The 19,718-nt window shown below is 33.7% G+C and overlaps 1 protein-coding gene across 12 annotated transcripts in view; it reads right to left on the reverse strand.

Moving 5' to 3' along the window:
* FER (FER tyrosine kinase) overlaps nucleotides 1-19,718 on the reverse strand; it is a 461,529-nt gene that overhangs the window by 319,525 nt on the left and 122,286 nt on the right. For all 12 annotated transcript variants that reach the window (XM_087429943.1, XM_087429938.1, XM_087429940.1 and 9 more), the window contains one exon: nucleotides 426-548. In XM_087429943.1, the coding sequence (XP_087286069.1) occupies nucleotides 426-548 (123 nt within the window). The remainder of the gene's footprint in view (nucleotides 1-425; nucleotides 549-19,718) is intronic.

Raw genomic sequence — 19,718 nt, forward strand, 5'->3', positions numbered from 1 at the left:
AGCAAATCTCAGAAGGATTTTTATAAGTGAAACCGACTGCTATTTTCTAAGTTTGCTTGCTTCCTTCTAACACAGTAGAAGCCAATTTCTAGAAAATACCAGCCTGCCACTTTCTTAACAAGGAATTCACAGTGAATCTGGTGGACATTAATGAGGAGAAGTCAAGACAGCTTTTAACAGAATTTGTTGGAAAATAGTTCAAACTGTTAAAACATGGAGACATAGGATCAGTATACTATATAGACAAAAACACAAAGTCACTTTTCTAGAGGCCTGTAAAGTAACTCAACTATGCAAAGTTTTATACTTAAAATGAAATTTCAGGTTCTAGAAATTTTACAGCCATGACACCATGTACCTGAAGTATTTCTGTAAAACAACATCAATTACACTTTCTTTCTTCAAATTATTTTTGTTTTACTCACTCAGACTTCTTTTCATAGGTCTTAGAAGATTCCTCAATTCTTTTCTCTAGTTCCAGGACAGCCTCCTCCTTATTTAAAAGCATCTGCTGCGTCTGCATGAGTTCCTCTGCTAAAGTTTTCAACCTGGAATGAACAGTTTCCTCATTATCAACCAATATGTTAATTATACTTAGTTTACACACACACAAGGGTTGCAATGTCCAAAACAGTAGCTAAAATTTCAGTTCCTTGGTTGTATTAACCACATTTCAAGTGCTGGACAGACACATGTGGCTACTTTATTGGACAGTGCAGAAAAGAAAGTAACATTTCAATAATCACAGTAAGTACAGTTGGGCAGTGCTGTTCTAGAGAGTCTTATTCATCAAATAGGAAAAAAAGAAACAGAAACAGAAAAAAGAGGAGGAAAGGACTGAAGTAAATAAATACCTGTCATATCCCAGGAAGAGTGTATAGTGAATACACCATGGTTTTTGTTTTCAGACAAACATGTATTTACATTCTGGCTTTCCCACTTTTTATCTGGGATTTCAGGCAAGTTACTTAAGCTCATTGAATCTATTTTCTCATTTGTAATCTGGGTACCGTAATACCTGCTTCAAAGCATTGTTTTGAGGGTCAAATGAACTAATGTATATATAATGACTAGTATTTAGTAGATATGGAGTAAATGGTATCTAATATTATTTGCACATTGTATCTCATTTAATTCTCTCAACAACCCATAAGATAGATACTATTACCCTTATTTTAAAGAAAAGAAAGTGAGGCTTAGTTGTATGGCAAGTTAAATTGATAGTAAGCTATTTCTATTTTCACATATTATAATAATGCTTTAGGGGTATTTTCTATATAGATTTGAAGATAATTAAATACACAAAATTAATATGTACTCATAGACCGGATAATTTATGGTTGCATAAAATGCATTTGGCCCTGAATAGAAATATTTCTACCACAAAAACACACATAGCAATCATATCACACTAAAATTTTTATCTTCAGCCTTATCAAGCAAGACATGAAACCCAAAATACACAAAAGAAAATATTAAATACTCCAAGTCTATGAAAATTTAAATATATTTAAAGTTAGAGAGACGATAAAGTCAAAAGCAAAAGACAAATTATGAAGAAATATTCACAGTGCAAATTACAAGTAAAAGGATTTTTAATGCAGAAAAACTCATAGAAAAAAGACAGCCTAATATGAAAATGGACAAAGAACACAATTGGAAGTTCATCAAGAAAAAATTCAAATGATCAATAAGCACATGGAAATATTTACAACCTGACTCAATTAAATGTCAGCAACTTAAATAAACACTAAGTTATTTTTCACCTGCTAAAACTGACAAGTATAAAAAAGAGTGAAAATATCCAGTATTCTCAATACTATTAAAAAAAAAATAGAAACATACACATACAATTGTCATAAATTTTTCAGAGGTCAACTTGGAATTGTCTCTCAAACTTCAAATTAGAATATTCTTTGATCATCTAAAAATCTGTTTTACCAAAATACTTTACAATGCACACAAAATTTGTCCCTAAGAAGATGTTTGTGGCAAGATTGTTTATAAAATAAAAAATAGAAAACATGTAAATGTCCATCAACAGGGGAAAGGCCGGATAAATTTTAATCCATTTAAGATACAGAATAGCATACAATCACTAAAAAAATGAGATGCACACATATAAGATTCTTCTAAGACATTCTTTTTTAATTAAAAAGTATGATGCAAAAGAATATATATGGTTTCATTTATATTAAAATAAATGTATGTATGTATATATGTGCCATGGACTGAACTGTATCCCCTCAAAATTCATATGTTGAAGCCCTAATCCCCAATGTGATGGTATTTGGAGATGGGGCCTCTGGGAGATAATTAGGATTAGATGAGATTAGTGCCCTTATAAGAAAAGATACCAGAGAGAGTTTACTGAGATACTCATGCGCTCTCTCTCTCTCCCCAAGCACATACAAAGAGGTCATGTGAGTACATAAGAAGAAGTCAGCAGTCTACAAGCCAGTAAGAGAGTCTCACCAGGAACTGAACTGGCCAGCACCTTGACCTAGAACTTCTAACCTCCAGAACTGTGAGAAATAAATTATACTGGTTTAATCCACCAGTATATGGTATTTTGTTATGGCAGCCAGAGTAGACTAATATAATACGTATATATTTATGTATGTGTTTGTATGTGAATGCACAGGAGAAGAACCAGATTACTACAAACCAAGCTTTCATCAACACTCTGAGGGGTGTGGGATTGGAATAGGGGTGATTTAAGGCCAAACAACCCTATCGTATTTTACTCTATATTTATCTACATTATTTGAATCTCTTATAACAAGAATTAATTTAATTTTTTAATTATTAAATAATAGGTAATAGAGATGAAAGAGGCAGAAAAACTAGGTGACATAATCAAAAGAACTTGAAATATAGCAATCCAGACTATTTCATCTTTGTTTAGGGTTAAGCAACAAAATAAATCTCACAAGGTTTCTGAGGGCACTACTATGTTACAGCAAAACATAATCAATGATGTTTATAATAATGATCCAGAATTATAAGAGAAAGCTTAAGTTAAGATCAATATCTTTCTTTCAGAATATACATATATTTATTAATAAGAGATTTACATCAAATCTAGTAAAATTGATGTTTTTGAATTTGATAATAATATGAGCTTCAGTTATCTGGAAGATTCAATTACATGGAATAGTTCACATCCTGACTACTAGATAAAGAAAACATTACTATATATTAAAATTAGAGGTCATTCTCAAGAAAGCTACATTTCAACTTCTGGTTTCAAATTACTTATTAAACAATTATAAATAAATAAGTAAATAACACTCACACATAATGCTTTGCTGCTTATAAAACTCTGCCTTATTTACAATCTCATTTAATTGTCATGAAAATCTGGAACACAGGACCTCAGAACCGTCCCAACCACCTTCCGTCACCCCAGTCTAGAGGTAACAGTAAAGACTAGCTTCTCACCACTGCCTTGGCCATGTTACATCAAAGCCGAATTTGGTGGAAAGCACTTTCCCTCTCTTTACCACTTTCTTCTCTCCTCTGTTCTGTTACTTCTCTCTTCTATACCTTTCACTTATTTCCTTCTTCTATTCCTGCTTAACTTTCCATTCACCTCTCTTCTCAATTCTTCATTCACTCATTTAATCAAGTGTTTACTAAGCACATTCCTTGTGTCAGGCACTCTGCTAGACCCTACGGATACAACGATAAATAAGCTGGCTTCAGGAAACTTACATTCTAGTAGAAGAGACATCGACCTTTTTTCTTCCAACCCTCTCTTTTCTTCTTCTTCTTTCCTCTCTTTGACTATTACTGTTTCCATTCCCTAGTTTCTTCTCAATTCTTCTCACTGTACCATATCCTCCACTCCATCCTGAAATACATAGTCCCACCAAACTGTGGCTTATTATTCACAGTTTATCCCTTACACATAGCACAATGTCTCACACACAGTACGTGTTCAACTCAGTTCTCTATGTCCTATTTTTCGCACTAGAAGCCCAGATGTTAAAGCTTTTTCTGAAATTCCCTAATAACTCCCAAGACTCTCCTGATTCCTATCATACTGAATTATCTAGACAGTGAAACCAAAGAGCTATCTCAATGTGGGAATAGCATAATTTACAACTTTCATCAACTAATTCTGAAGCTACACACATATATAAACCACTACTGGGACTACACATCAGCATCATGGCAACACAAGTCATTCCTTTTTTCTTTCTCCTTTGGTTTACAACTAATCAAACATCCATAACCAAAAAAAAAAAAAAAAAAAAAGCACCTCTGCACAGCATACCAGGACATTCAAGAGATCCATCCAGCTGTGCACCCAAAAATGGGTAGATTGGACTGCAGAAGAGGCAGCAGAGCGAGAGAAGTGGCAGTGGAGCCAGCAGCAGCAGAGGTAGTGATGGCAGAGAAGGTGGCAGTTTGGCAGTGAGCCAGCACAACTTTTCTGGCAGAGGAGGCGGAGGGTGAAGGCAGTGAGTGGGGTCTGCCTGGCCATACATGCTGCAGCTGAAGGGAACAGCTGCTGTCTCTGAGAAGAGACCACAGTGATTGGAGGGAGGGAAAGGAAAGGGAGGTAGGCAGACAAAGAGAACTGAAGCAAAGTGTCTCCTGCTGTCTGCCCCGGGAGGTAAGTGGACTCACAGACCTCTGGGACTGCCCTATTTGAGGACCCTCTTACTGGGCCATGGGCACACCCAAAGCTCCAAGTGCTAGGTACACACCTCCCCCAACTCTGCTGTCACCCTTTACTTGTTTTTTATGCGTGCAGTCCCAACGTTAGCGGTGAGTCAGCCCCAGTAAGAGAAACCAAAAACTTGTGCTATAACACCACCTTCTGGAAAACAAAAGCAAAGTTCCTAACTACAAACTTCTAGAACTGTTAGAATCAAAGTAAACAAAGCTTTGCCTACATCAAATGTGATAGCAGACACACTTTTCATTAAACACCATGAAAAATCACAGTAATACATTATCACGAAAAGAAAATGACAATTTTCCAGGCAACAGAAACCAAAGCCTAGAATATTGTAACATGACTTGTAAAGAATTTAAAATAGTTGTTATGAAGAAATTCAACGAGCTATAAGAAAATTCAGAAAGGTAATACAATGATTTCAGGAATAAAATTAACGAACAGAAGGAGTACTTTACCAAAGAGACTGAGATTCCAAAATATTTCAGAAGACTGAAATCATACCAACTATCTTCTCTGACCACAATGGTATGAAATTAGAAATCAACAAGAGGAAAATGAGAAGATCTGTGAATATGTGGAAACTAAACAACACACTTCTAAACAACTATTGGGTCAAGAAGAAATCAAAAAGAACATAAAAAATTATCTCAAAACAAATGAAAACACAATACATCAAATATTGTGGGATGCAGCAAAAGCAGTTCAGAGAGGAAAGTTTATAGCAATAAACATATATATTAAGAAATTAGAAAGATTTCAAATAAACAACAAAAGTAACTTTACACCTCAAGGAACTAGAAAAAGGAGAACGAACTATGCCCAAGGCTGGCAGAAGGAAAGAAATAATAAGGATCAGCATGGAAATAAATGAAATAGAGACTAGAAAAACAATAGAGGGGCCGGCCCCACGGTGTAGCGGATGGGTGCACACGCTCCGCTGCTGACGGCCTGGGTTTGTATCCCGGGCACACACCAACACACCGCTTGTCAGGCCATGCTGTGGCAGCGTTACACATAAAGTGGAGGAAGATGGGCACGGATGTTAGCTCAGGGCCAGTCTTCCTCAGCAAAAAAGGGGTTGGCGTGGATGTTAGCTCAGGGCTGATCTTCCTCACAAAAAAAAAAAAAAAAAGGAAAGAAAAACAATAGAAAAGATCAATAAAACTAACAGCTGCTTTTTCAAAAAGATAAACAAAATTGACAAACCTTTAGCTAAACTAAGCAAAAAAGAGAGAACACTCAAAGAAATAAAACTAGAAATGAAAGAGGAGACATTATAACTGATACTACAGAAATACATAGAATCATTAGAGATTACTATGAACAATTACATGCCAACACATTACATAACCTAGAGGAAATGGATACACTTCTAGAAACATACAACCTACCAAGATTGAATCAGAAAGAAATAGAAAATCTGAACAGACCAATAATGAGTAAAGATATTGAATCAGTAATCAAAAAATTCCCAACACAGAAATCTCCAGAACCAGACAGCTTCACTGGAGAATTCTACCAAACATTCAAAAGAAGAATTAACACCAATCCTCCTCAAACTCTTCCAAAGTATCAAGGAGGAGAGAACACTTCCAAACTCATTCTACGAGGCCAGCATTACTCTGATACCAAAACCAGACAAGGATACCACAAGAAAACTATAGACCAATATCCCTGACGAATGTAAATGCAAAAATTCTCAACAAAATATTAGCAAATCAAATTCAAGAACACATTAAAAGAATTATACACCACGACCAAGTGGGGTTTATACTTGGGATGTAAGAATGGTTCAACATACACAAATCAATAAATGTACTATAACATCAACAAAATGAAAGATAAAAATCACATGATCATCTCAATAGTCACAGAAAAAGCATTTGACAAAGTATAACATCCTTTCAGGATAAAAACTCTTAACAGACTAAGTCTAGAAGGAACATACCTCAACATAATAAAGGCCACATACAGGAAATCCACAGGTAACCTTATACTCAATGGACAGAAATTAAAAGTGGTTCCTCAAAGATCAGAAACAGGGCAAGGATGCCTACTCTCACCATTCCTATTCAATACAGTACTGGAAGTCCTAGCTAGAGTAATTAGGCAAGACAAAGAAATAAAAGGCATCCAAATTGGAAGGAAGAAGTAAAACTGTCATTATTTGCTAATGATATAATCCTATATATAGAAAATCCCAATGAATCAGTCAAAATACTGTTGGAATTAATCAATGATTTCAGTATAGTAGCAGTATACAAAATCAACATACAGAAATCAATTGAATTCCTTTACACTAATGATGAAACACATGAAAAAGAAATAAAGAAAACCATCCCATTCACAACAGCATCCAAAACAATAAAATTCTTAGGAATAAATTTAACCAAGGAAGTGAAAGATCTGTACAATGAAAACTACAAAACTTTGCTAAAAGAAATCAAAGATACAAGCAAATGGAAAGACATCCCATGTTCACAGATCAAAAGAATTAATATTGTTAAAATGGCCATACTATCCAAAGCCATCTACAGATTCAATGCAATTCCCATCAAAATACCAAAGGCATTCTTCACAGAAATAAAAGAAACAATCCTAAAATTTGTGTGGAACCACAAAAGACCCCAAATAACCAAAGCAATTCTGAAGAAAAAGAACAAAGTTGCAGGTATCACACTTCCAGACTGCAAACTATATTACAAAGACATAATAATAAAAAAAGTATAGTGCCAGCAAAAGCAGACCATCAACCAATGGAACAGAATAGAGAGCCCAGAATTAAACCCCGGCATATATGGTCAACTAATATTCGAAAAGAGAGCCAAGAATACCCAATGGAGAAAGGACAGTGTCTTCAACAAATTGTGCTGGGAAAACTGGAGAAACACATGCAGAACAATGAACTTGGACCCCTATCACACACCACTCACAAAAATTAACTTGAAATGGATCAAAGACTTAAACATAAGACCCGATACCGTAAATCTCCTAGAAGAAACCGTAAGGAAAAACCTCATCAATATTGGCCTTTGCAATAATTTTTTTGGGCATGATGCCAAAAAGCACAAACAATAAAAGAAAAATCAACAAAAGGGACTACATCAAACTCAAAAGCTTCTGCACAACAAAAGAAACAATTAATAAAATGAAAAGAACCTACAAAATGGGAGAAAAATTTTGCAAACCATTTAACAGATGAGGGGTTAATAACCAAAATATATAAAGAACTCAGTCAACTCAATAACAAAAAAACAAAACATCTAATTAAAAAATGGCCAGAAGAACTAAGTAGACATTTCTCCCAAGAGGACATCAAATGGCCAAGAGACACGTGAAAAGATGCTCAAAATCACTAATCATCAGGGAAATGCAAATCTAAATCACAATGAGATATCCCCTCACATCTGTGAGAATGGCTATCATCAAGAAGACAAGAGACAACAGGCGTTGGCGAGGATGTGGTGAAAAGGGAATTATTAAACACGGTTGGTGGGAATGTAAATTGGTCCAACAATCCAGTAATTCCACTTCTGGGTATGTAACCAAAGGAAATGAAAACAGGATTTCGACGAGATATATGCACTCTCCTGTTTATCCCAGCATCATTCACAATAGCCAAGATATGGAAATAACCCAAAACTCCATCAACAGATGAATGGAAAAAAAAGATGTGGTACATATAAACAATGGAATATTACTCAGCCATGAGAAAGGAAGATATCCTTCCATTTGCGACAACATTGACATATATTGAGCACATTATGCTAAGTGAGATGTTAGACAGAAAGACAAGTACTACATGATATCACTTACACGTGGAATATAAAAAAGTTAAACCTATAAAAAACAGAAAGTAAAATGGTGGTTAACAAGGGCAGGGTAGGGGGGTGAGAGGGTGGATAAGAGTGATGGTGCTTAAGGGCACAAACTTGTAACAAGTAGTATATAAGCCATAGAGATATAATCCACGGTATAATGAATATAGACAATAGTATTGTACTATAATTATGTAATGTGATAAACACTGCTACACTGGCAATCATATAAAGGTAAAGTAACACGTTACACATCTTAAACTTACACAATGTTACACGTCAAATTTAGTCAATTAAAAAATTAAAAATAAATAAACCATTACTGTAGTGGTACCTTAAGGGAATCTTTAGGTCTGTATATGAGAGTCATTAGTACAGGGCTGACTTCTTTCAAGTAAAAATTGTATCATCAAGCTAATCATTGTACCTTACCACATCAGAGTAAGAGAAGTATTTGTGTTTATAACTCTACATCTCTACTGCATTTTGTAAAATACCTTACTCTGGTGTAACAGATACCAGCTCTATAACCAGATACCCTTGGGTTCAATACTTACTTCACTTTTTTCTAAACTTCCATTTCCTCCTGCAATAAAATGGAAAGGAATTTAACACCTAACCTAAAGTGTCCCTGTGACTATGATTCATATTTTTTAAGTTTCTAGCACAGATTTTGAAGCATAGCATATTCCCTATAAATGTGACTTTATATTATTAACCAATTTTATTAGTTTCATAAGAAAGATTTTCTGAAAAGTAGATTTAAATTTTGTCTTCTACTTTTTTTTAAAGAATATTTTGTTAAAATTGGGTGCAAAAAAGGATGTTGCTCCTAAGGCAGAGAGGATTGAATATATTTTAAATAAAACTCAACAGGTTATATTTTTATTCTTTATTTGTTATTCACAATTAACAACAAGTAAAATAAAGAAATATTGCAAACATGCTACACTAAAAATAAAGGAGCCACTCATAATTAAAAGTTGCTTTTCCCTTCACAACAATGTTACTTCTAAGAACTTTAACTTTTTGAAAATGTGAAAATTTTCAGTTCCATGAGAAATTGATATAAGCTTGTATTTCTTTATTATCGTTGGTGCAAGTAAAAGTGTAAGCACGTCTATAGACACACACATGTTCATGTTGATTTGATGTGACATAACACTAGTAATATCACCACAATGTAAAAAGAAGCAAAAAATTAGAAATTTTATTGATTTCTTCATATTTATCATTTGGAAAAATTCAAGGGAAGACATTTGATTGTACTGAACATCATAGTTACCCAAGTTAACTGCAGTGCTGCCGTCTTTTTACCCGCTATTTTTCCTCTGAAACAGGGTAGAAAGGGAAGAATGAGGTGAAAGCCAGAGTCCTGATCCACTGCTACAACGGGCAAGTCTAAACCACCTTAGACTCCTCATCCCATTCCTCAGAAATCCACAGCCTGTGGCAATTCTTGCAAAGTATACTAAAATCCAAATCTGGTAATACTTTCTACTTCCTTTAGTAGTCATTCAGCCTCCTGAAAAATATCACTTAAGCTTTCAAAGAGGAATTAAATTTGAGGTTTTTTACATGCTAAATTTTTTAAGTACACACGTCAGTTCATTTGTGAGAACAGTGAGGTGGCAGTTATGTTTTTTTCTCTATTCAAATTCCTGATTTGTGCTAAAACAACTTTAACCCAGAGAAAGAAAACTACCACCAGCTTACTTGATACCCTAAAGGGCTGGAAAGGCATTGTTAGTTCAAGCAAAGGCCTAAAAGAGTTAACAACACTTCTGTTCCCTGGCAGGTCTGTTCTGTTAGCTAGAATTTACTACTGTTAGGTTTCGCACTGAAGGCTTGAGGAAGAAAAAAAGGAGACGAGAATAAGGAAACGAGGAGATGGAGGGAAAAGAATAATATTAGTTTCCTCTACTTTTTCTAGCTCCTGATCACGTTAAGAAAATAGCACCTCTTCTTGAGGCTTTAATATTTCGACAGCATTAGCACAAATAAAGCATAACTGAGCTTTATGCAAAGTCTTCTCAAACAAAAAAATTGAGTAAAGGCAAGTCTTTGAAGTCAAAATTTCTTAATATTTCTAAATCTCTACAGATCCACGATTGCAAATTCAAAGTAGAAAAGACCAACAATTTAGAAAAATGGAATTATACTGTGAAAATATTTTCCCTTTTTTACCACTATCACCCTAAAAAAAACCCAGAGTGGGGTGGATTAAGTGAAAAGAGAAACATTTTAGTAATTACAGTTTATGTACAGAAGACATAATAAATGCAAGAATAGTTTGCAAATTTCAAAGCACTATTCACCATGATGTCATTGTTATATATTTTGTACATAAATATAATACAGTTCAAATGGCTTATTCTTTAAATTTATAATATATATATCATGGTATACTTAAATAATTATGATGCAAAACATTTAAATGTCATAAAATGACACTGCCTAAAAAAAACTCACAAAACTGACAAAATATATTTACAGAGTATCAAGCACAGTTTTAAACATTTTATAAATAAGTACAAATTCATATCATTCTTATAACACTATTATTATTTCCATCATCATATTAGGAACTGAGGCACAAAAAGGTTAGGGATCTTGTCCAAAGAGCTCATAAGTGGAAGACTTGGTATTAGAGCCCAGACAGCTTATCTCCTAAGCCCATGATCTTAACAACTAATATCCTCTACCTCAGTAATTCCACTTCACAGAATTTATCTAATATAAGCTTCAACAAGTACACAAAGATGTAAAGACAAGGATGTTTACTGTGGCACTACTTCTAATCACAATAACCAAAGGTGGACTTACTATCATGCTAGTAACACATAACCTTCAGGCGCCTCACTTGCATGACACCTTCCAAGGCTCTGTACTTAATTCTATATTTGTAAATGTGTGTGGTTTTTCTTTTAGATGCCCCCTCGGCAATTTTATAAGCTTCAGGCTCCACAAAACCTGCATCCACTCCCAGAAATAGGAAAAAACTGGAAATACCGTGTCCATCAACAAATAACTAAATTAAATTATGTTACAAGAAAGCAGTAAAACCCTGTACCCTTAAGAAGATTTCTTACATGTTAAGAAAAGAGGGTGACACAAAACAGTATACATAGAATAACCCCACTTAAGTAAAGAAAACAATTTATATACATTGATGTGCTTGTATATACATTCTGGAAAGATACATAAACATTTTCCTAAATTAACACTAGAAGGTAAAAATGGAGACTCCAAAAAGAGGGAGAACTTTTTCATTGTATAACCTTTCAGAATATTTGCAGATTTTATCATCTGCATGCATTAGTTAGATAATTTTTAAAGATTCAATTGTATTTAACAAAAGCCTAAAACAATTATTGTGGATAATAAGTTTTCAATACTCGTACAATACTTTTTATATTCTCAAACCATTTGCTATCATTATCTAAATCTTACAGTACTCTTACAGAGACTCAACTTTCTAAAAACTTATAAATCATAAATTTCCAATACTGTCACATCAATTGTGACATTTGGGTTAATAAAAATGCAAATGGAATAAGGGTTACAGTCGCCTGAAGTAACTTTTCGGACATCTCTTTTTCTTTATCTATTACTGCAACATAAATTGAAGAAATAAACCATTTCTTGAAATCTCTTGCTTACAATACAATTGCAGCAGAATAGCAATTTTTGGCTGACCTATACCATGACACAAACCTTTATTAGCTTTTCTCAAGATTAAATAGAAGATAGCTCCTAATCAACCAGGCAAAAGTTATGAGCTTCTGTTAAAAATATTCATCCCTAATACACAACCTAATCCACCTCCAATCCAACAAATCCAGCTGCCTTCTACGCAACTTCCTTGTTTCCCTTAATCAAATTGCCCTTCTAACATGTAATCTGTCTCCTAATATCTTACATATTTCCAAATCTTTCCAACTCACTCACTCAAAAAGCATTCCTCTAACATAGAGCCTGACATAATTGTAGTATATGTTCAACCAAAGACTAAACTTGAGTTGACTGTAAATGAGAATAGCCAAAAACAGACTTGATAAAATCAAAGTCCTGCTTAAGACATGAGAGTATTGCACTATTTGTTATTCCATTGATTGATAAGGTTGATTCAGATACTCTATTGGGTTAAACTGGTGCCATTTCCTACAATAGGAGTCAGTAAACATTTTCTGCAAAGGTCTAGAGAGCAAATATTTTAGGCTTTGCCACTAAGAGGCAAAATCAAGAATATTATATAGGTATTAATATAACAAAAGAAAAAACAAATATTCACAAAGATTTTATTGACAAATTCAAAATACAATAATAATTGGGTACCATTTATTGTAACACCAGTCTACTAATGAGAAGGATAGAAATCTTTTGAGGGTGATAACATCTCCCTTCATTGAAGTTTGAAGTTAGTATTTATCATCAAAATCAACTGTAAATGTTCACTGATTAATGGAGATATCTAAATAACTAAATTAAATAAATTATGAGATTTTATTTATTTCATCTTTGAAAATATTTTTTCACACAGATGGGTACTCACAAATGCCAATATCAACCCATGAGCATATGATTTTACTTGAGTATATTTATTGCTTAGCAGGCATTTACAAAATTATATTGCATGCTTTTTAGTAAGTCATTACATTGCAGATTCATTACCTCTAACTAAAAATTCAATAGGAAATCCTCAATTGCACAGCTAAATGGATTTTGAAATGTCAAAATATTTGCACTGCAGTCCAAAATTCACCGCTGGAAATGCAGTTTGAGCTCATAAAATAGATCAGTTACAAATTTTGTAGGAATGGTAATCTTACTTCATGTTTTAATGTTTGACAGCACAGGAAGCAGTCGTGTGTCGCTTAACGACAGGGATACATTTTGAGAAATGTGTCGTTAGGTGATTTTGCCATTGTGCAAACATCATACAGAGTACTTACACAAATCTACTACAAACTTAGGCTATAAGGTACTAATCTTCTGGGACCACTGTTATATATGCAGTCCATTGTTGACCAAAACGTCATTATGCAGCACATGACTATATGTAAAACAGCCTGACATTACCTGGGATTCAACTAACACTAGTTGTCATCTAAACAACTTTACTGCAGTATAAGTTCTACATATAAGTACTGTATTACCTTGTAATTTTAGGTTGAATTCATTAGGAAAATTATCTAGTCTTCAGCACAAGTTAATTTCCAAAGCTTTCAGAACTCAGTGCTCAATAACAGTGGTTGAGCGAAATTCTGATTATTTAGAAAAATTTCAATCTTGGCTCTGAGCTCAAAAAAATCACAATAAAACTTTACCACTTCTAAATCATCAAAGTCATATGTGAAGGCAAGTCAGGATATTCAGTTTAAATTTCTGACAAAAATTCATGGAATTGACAATGGTCAAGTCCATGAGAGCAAATGAAGGTCACTGTTGACATTATTGGTTCAATAACATATGATTAGATTCAAATATTTTTCCACAAAGTGCCTTCTGATGAACAATACAATGAATAACCATAGGATTTAAACATCTAACACTTTCACAAGCTTTGTAAATTTGTTCAACTAAGCCTCTCTCTGATCCACACATATTTTTAACACCATAAGTTGTAACACATCTTAATATATTCCACTTCAGTTTGTACTGGATTAGTGTTTTCTCAACTTCTTTGAAAATATTCTTGTCCGTAGCTGATCCATACAAGCTATTCTTAGAGAGGAATTCTTCAGTCACTTCAGTCTTGGCTTTGACTCCTCAAATGAACAACTGCGCAGTTTTGATCACACTGTTGACTCATCAAGAGCCAGGGAAAACCACTTGAAATCATTTGTCTTGCTTTTTTAATTAACTAATGATGTAACTCCCAGTGTTATCAACTCTTCAAGCAAATGTTCTCACTGAAAGACTAACAGTCATAAACAAGTTTACTTTCTCTGGATATATTTCTTCAGTTACTGCAGCAAAACACTATTTAATTAATTCACCACTGGTAAATGGCTTTCCTTGCTTGGCTAACAAATGAGCCACTTAGAAACTTATTTTGGTTGCATCCCCATTTTCACATTTTGTTTTTCTGAAAAAAGTCTGCTGTTATGAGGTATTTCATTTTAAATTTTCTAATTTTTCTGACTAGTGCTCTCCTGGGAGTTGGTAATATTTGAGATGAGTGTTTAGTCTGGTAATGTCAACATATTTTGTATTATTTTAGTACAGCTATAGTGTCACTGCATAATAAACACAAAGCTTTGCCATCTAATTCAATAACAAAATAATCCACACTCCACCATGTCTTAAAAGTGTGACATTAAAAATCCATTTTCTCTTCTTTTCTTGTTTTGACATGATAGGCATGGACTGATAAAAAGTAAATAAAATACTGTAGTACAGTGTTTTGGGGCACTCAAAATGCTGTTGAATTTCAACTGTGTCACTGTGATCTGTCGTGCACCAAGCAGCTGTGTGAAGTGATGAGAATGCCATATGTGGTCTCTGTCACAAATGCTCAGCTCTACCATTGTAGCAGGAAATCACCCATAGACAACAGGTAAATGAATGAGTGTGACCGTGTCCCAATAAAACTTTATTTATGTACTCTGCTGTTTACATTTCATATAATTTTCATGTGTCACAAAATATACTTCTTCTTTTGATTTGTGTTGAACCATTTAAAAATGTAAACAGCATTCTTAGCTCACAGACTGCACAAAATAGATGGCAAGTTGGATTTGGCCCAGCTGTAGTTTGCTGACTCATATCCCACAAATTCAAGAGAATCACTTTTTTCCACGTAGAGAATTACCATTCTTCAATTAAGAGATCTTATGCATAACTCATTGTAAAAGCTAAACACATTCTGACTTTATTTTTGTGTGTGTGAGGAAGATCAGCCCTGAGGTAACATCTATGCCAATCCTCCTCTTTTTGCTGAGCAAGACTGGCCATAAGCTAACATCCGTGCCAATCTTCCTCTACTTTATGTGGGATGCTGCCACAGCATGGCCTGACAAGCCATGCGTCAGTGCACGCCTGGGAACCGAACCCGGGCCGCCAGCAGCGGAGCACGCACACTTAACCGCTATGCGACAGGGCCGGTCCCACATTCTGACTTTAAATTCTAAAAAACGTACTGGGAAACACAAGGCCTGAGGTTGGGCTTTAGTTTAGTATACAAGACTACACATTTAACACAATCTTCTGGAATTCAAATATATTTCCCACAGATACGTAGTAACAACTTATAATAAAGAAACCTCATTGGAAACTAGAAAATTGAGTCAAAAAAATAACTAAATAGGAACTTAACTCTTTACCATTTTACTAAAATTAATCAAAATTCCTCTTTTGGCAGACATGTTAATGTTCATATTATTTTGGAATAATTTGCTATCTATAATTTGCCTTACTTAAACAACTGATGTGCTGATTCATAACCCCACTTACGCTGCTTTAAGTTTGCAAAAGATAACAAATGGATGTCTCATCCACCCAAAATGCCAAAACCCATACAATAGACACTTAAATATATTCTTCTAATGTTCAAAATTTTAAAAATCTGACTTTTTCAAGTTATTTCAATGAACTGAAATTACTGAGTCCCAAATTATTCAATTAAATAGTGGTTAGATGAGAGGAACTATTTGCATATATAATCTTAATAAATAGATGATTAAAAATCAATACAGTATAGGACCTCTTCCAGCATTTGGCAAAGAGACATCCAAAAAAGAGGCAGATGGGGGAGGGGTGTTGAAGGGGAAGGAGAGAGGCTATAGATAATAGAGACAACCTCAGATTCAAGCCTGAAAGTAATAATACAACCTAAATACATGGGTGGTGGAAAGAGCACAATCTCAGGTATCCAGTGCTAGAAATTATCAGAGGCTGAGAAATAGCCCTCTACCACAGCGTGATCTACCATGCAAAAAAAGTTCCTATGAATAGGAAATAATCCTACAAATAATTGACTTTAACTCTTCTATATGTATACACCTTTATAAATATATTTGATAGACAAATAATGAGAGTATGATAAAATGCTTTGTGGAACATATTTGGATGGGTAAATGCAGTAACTTTGTCATTTACTATTATACCATTAGATTTCCATCAAGCCTGAAAAAAGCACAGTCAGCAACACTGTATAATCTTGTTTTGGATATAAATACTAGTTGTATAATAATCTCAGAACCTCTTACATCTATTTGAGAAAACTCTACATGATACAATAAACAGAAACCAAGAATACAAATTATTAAATTTATGAATTAGTTTCTGCTAATGAAAACAACAATTTTTATGTTACAATTAAATATCTTAAAAAAAAAAGTAAAAAGAAAAAAATTTAAAGGTATCTTTTTGTGACCAGCAAAGAGTGAAAGAGATAACCTTAGAGAAAGGGCATCTATTTAAACTTCAACCATCTTACAAATCAAGACTGGCCCAGTAGTATGGCATATCAGAAACAAAAGCAAATAGTCAAAAAGGAATTCCAGTTAGACTATTGTAAAAATGCTAATTTTCCCCCAACAACGCTATATAATTTGAGGAATATAAGTTCACTAGAAAAGTTTAACAAAAAAACATTCTTTAAATATGAAAGATAGATATTCAAGTAGAGCAGTACTACTTAGCTATTTTGGGTCATGAAGCCCTCTGAAAATTTGCACAGATTCTCCCCCCAGAAACTAACACACACATTTCTACAAACAACTTTTGTGGGCTTATGGCAGAGATTTTCAATCCTGTCTGCACATTAAAATCACCTGGAAAGTTTACAAAAAATTCCAATGCCAAGATCTTACCCTCAGAAAATCTGATTTAATTGGTTTGGGTTGGGTCCCCGGCATCAGCATTTTTTAAAGCTCCCTAAGTGATCCTAACATGAAGCTAGAGATGAGATCCACGATTCAGAAACTCCCTGAAATCTCTCCATAAAATCATCTTCATTCACTCACTCATTCAACAAAGATGTTAATTAATTATTTGCAACATCTGACATCTAGCCAAGACTTCTGAAGAGTCCAAGAGAAATGCAGTCCAGTTTTTTCTTTGTTTCATAGTCACTACAAATCAGCAGTCTGGCAGAATGCCAGTATGACTCCTATTTACAGAAAAATTCTCCAGGAGTCAGAAATTAATGATTCTCACTTCCAAACTAATGTAACCTTTCACATAGGACAGGGTCACCGATCACTTAAACAAACATAAAGGAATGAAAAACAAAAAGAAAACTGTTTCCTTAATACTATTCCTTATTAATGCATTAGAGCTCTTAGATGGGCTAAAGAAAAATGTAGAACACAGGGAAGCACAGGCCATAAAATATAAGCATTTTCAAATAGAGCTTTTGAGAGTGTTCTATTCTAAAACTACATAAAGCAATGTGATCCAGGAACAAAGGCTTAGTGAAAGGAGAGGGAACTGACACAATGAGAGGAAAAAAGCTAATGTTCTGGAGAGAGTCGTGCTAACAATAAAACTGCAAAGAGATAAGAAATAAAACCACATTTATTTAACATTATTATAAATATTGGCCCCAATACGCTTCACTACTTATCCCATCCATTCCCCTCCATTCCAAGATATGTTCTATATATACATACAAACACATACGTACTATTTTTTTATTAACAGACTCATTCCATAAATATTATTCTGTAACCTGTTTTTGTTCTTTATCATATAGTTTGGAGATCTTGCCATACAAGCATATATATAAACCTATCCTATTTAAAACTATATATAATACTGAAAAATTGTGGCTATACCATAATTCATTTAACCAGTCCCTTATTGATGAATATTTAGGCTGTTTCTAGTGTTTTGCCAAAACAAAGGGACAGTTCTGGGACCTTTATAGCCCTTGACCTCTATCCAAATACGCAGAAATTAAAAAGTGAAAAAATCTAACCTACAAATTGTTTGAAATATTTTTTTGTATACTGAATTTAATAACTAAGATGATATAATATTATACCTTGTAACAGTTTTCTTTTCATATTTTAGAAGCAACAAAAATTTTTTTCAGATTCCACAGGACCCTGAAATACCTAACCATTGTGCTTAGAGTCCTTATATATAAGCCTAATGTATAAAATCACCCCAAGCAGCAATAAAAAAACAAAAGCAATACATAGAACTTACTATGTGCCAGGGACTAGTCTCATTATTCTACATTTATTCATGCATGTAATCTTCACAACAACACTATGAGTTGGGTGCCATTATTATTACCATTTTCCATGTAAGGAAAATGAGGCATAAAGGGATTAAATAACCTGTTCAGTTTCACAAAGATAATAAGCCATACTGTCAGGATTCAGACCTGGGCAACCCACTATGTTATGCTTGTACATATATCTTTGCATACTTGTAGGCTAAAGCTCTAGAAGTAGAATTTCTAAGTCAAAGAGTATGTGCAAGTTGAATTTTTATATATATTGCCAAATCATCCTCCAAAAAATTTATAATAATTTACATTTCTGCCAAGACTTTATTTAATCCTTGCCAATCTGGTAGGTGAAATAGCTTTTTTTTAAAAAATTTGTATTTTCTTAATTGTCACAGGGTTATTGGCCATTTGCAAATATTTTTCCAGGAACTATGTGTTCATTTGTTTCATTCATTTCTATTAGACATAATATTTCAACACAATCAACAAGAAAATTCTAGGAAAGAAAAGATACTAGTTTAATTTTAAAGCACTAATATTATGATAAAATTAAAGTAAGATTTTTCTCTTCATTACGTTAAAAATATATATATTTAGGTTTTAACGGAATTACCTTAGATTATCTTAACAGCAAATAACTCATTCTTGGAATAAAATTCTTGAGGAAAGCCTAATCTTAAACTTATATCCAGAATTTAAACACTGTTCAGTGAAACGTAGCTGAAGTTTTGCCTCAGTAAGATGTAAGCAATTAAATCTTCTATCACATTATCAAAGATTTATTATCCTTAATTTATTACATTTTTGTTCATTGCTTCATCACCATAATTAAGAAATAATGATTGATAAGCATAACTAGTTTTGCTCTCATTATACCCTGAAAAGCAATAAAACAAATTCTTCTTTGGTCACAAAATCTCTTTTTTACATAAGCTTATAACAGGTAGCTATTTTTAATTTTACCACATTACACTCTAATATCTATATACTCATTCTTTCTTGCTGTTTATTAAAATAA

This window comes from Ceratotherium simum, chromosome 4 (genome assembly GCF_057802395.1).
Source record: "Ceratotherium simum simum isolate JZ-2026a chromosome 4, ASM5780239v1, whole genome shotgun sequence".
Lineage (NCBI taxonomy): Eukaryota > Metazoa > Chordata > Mammalia > Perissodactyla > Rhinocerotidae > Ceratotherium > Ceratotherium simum.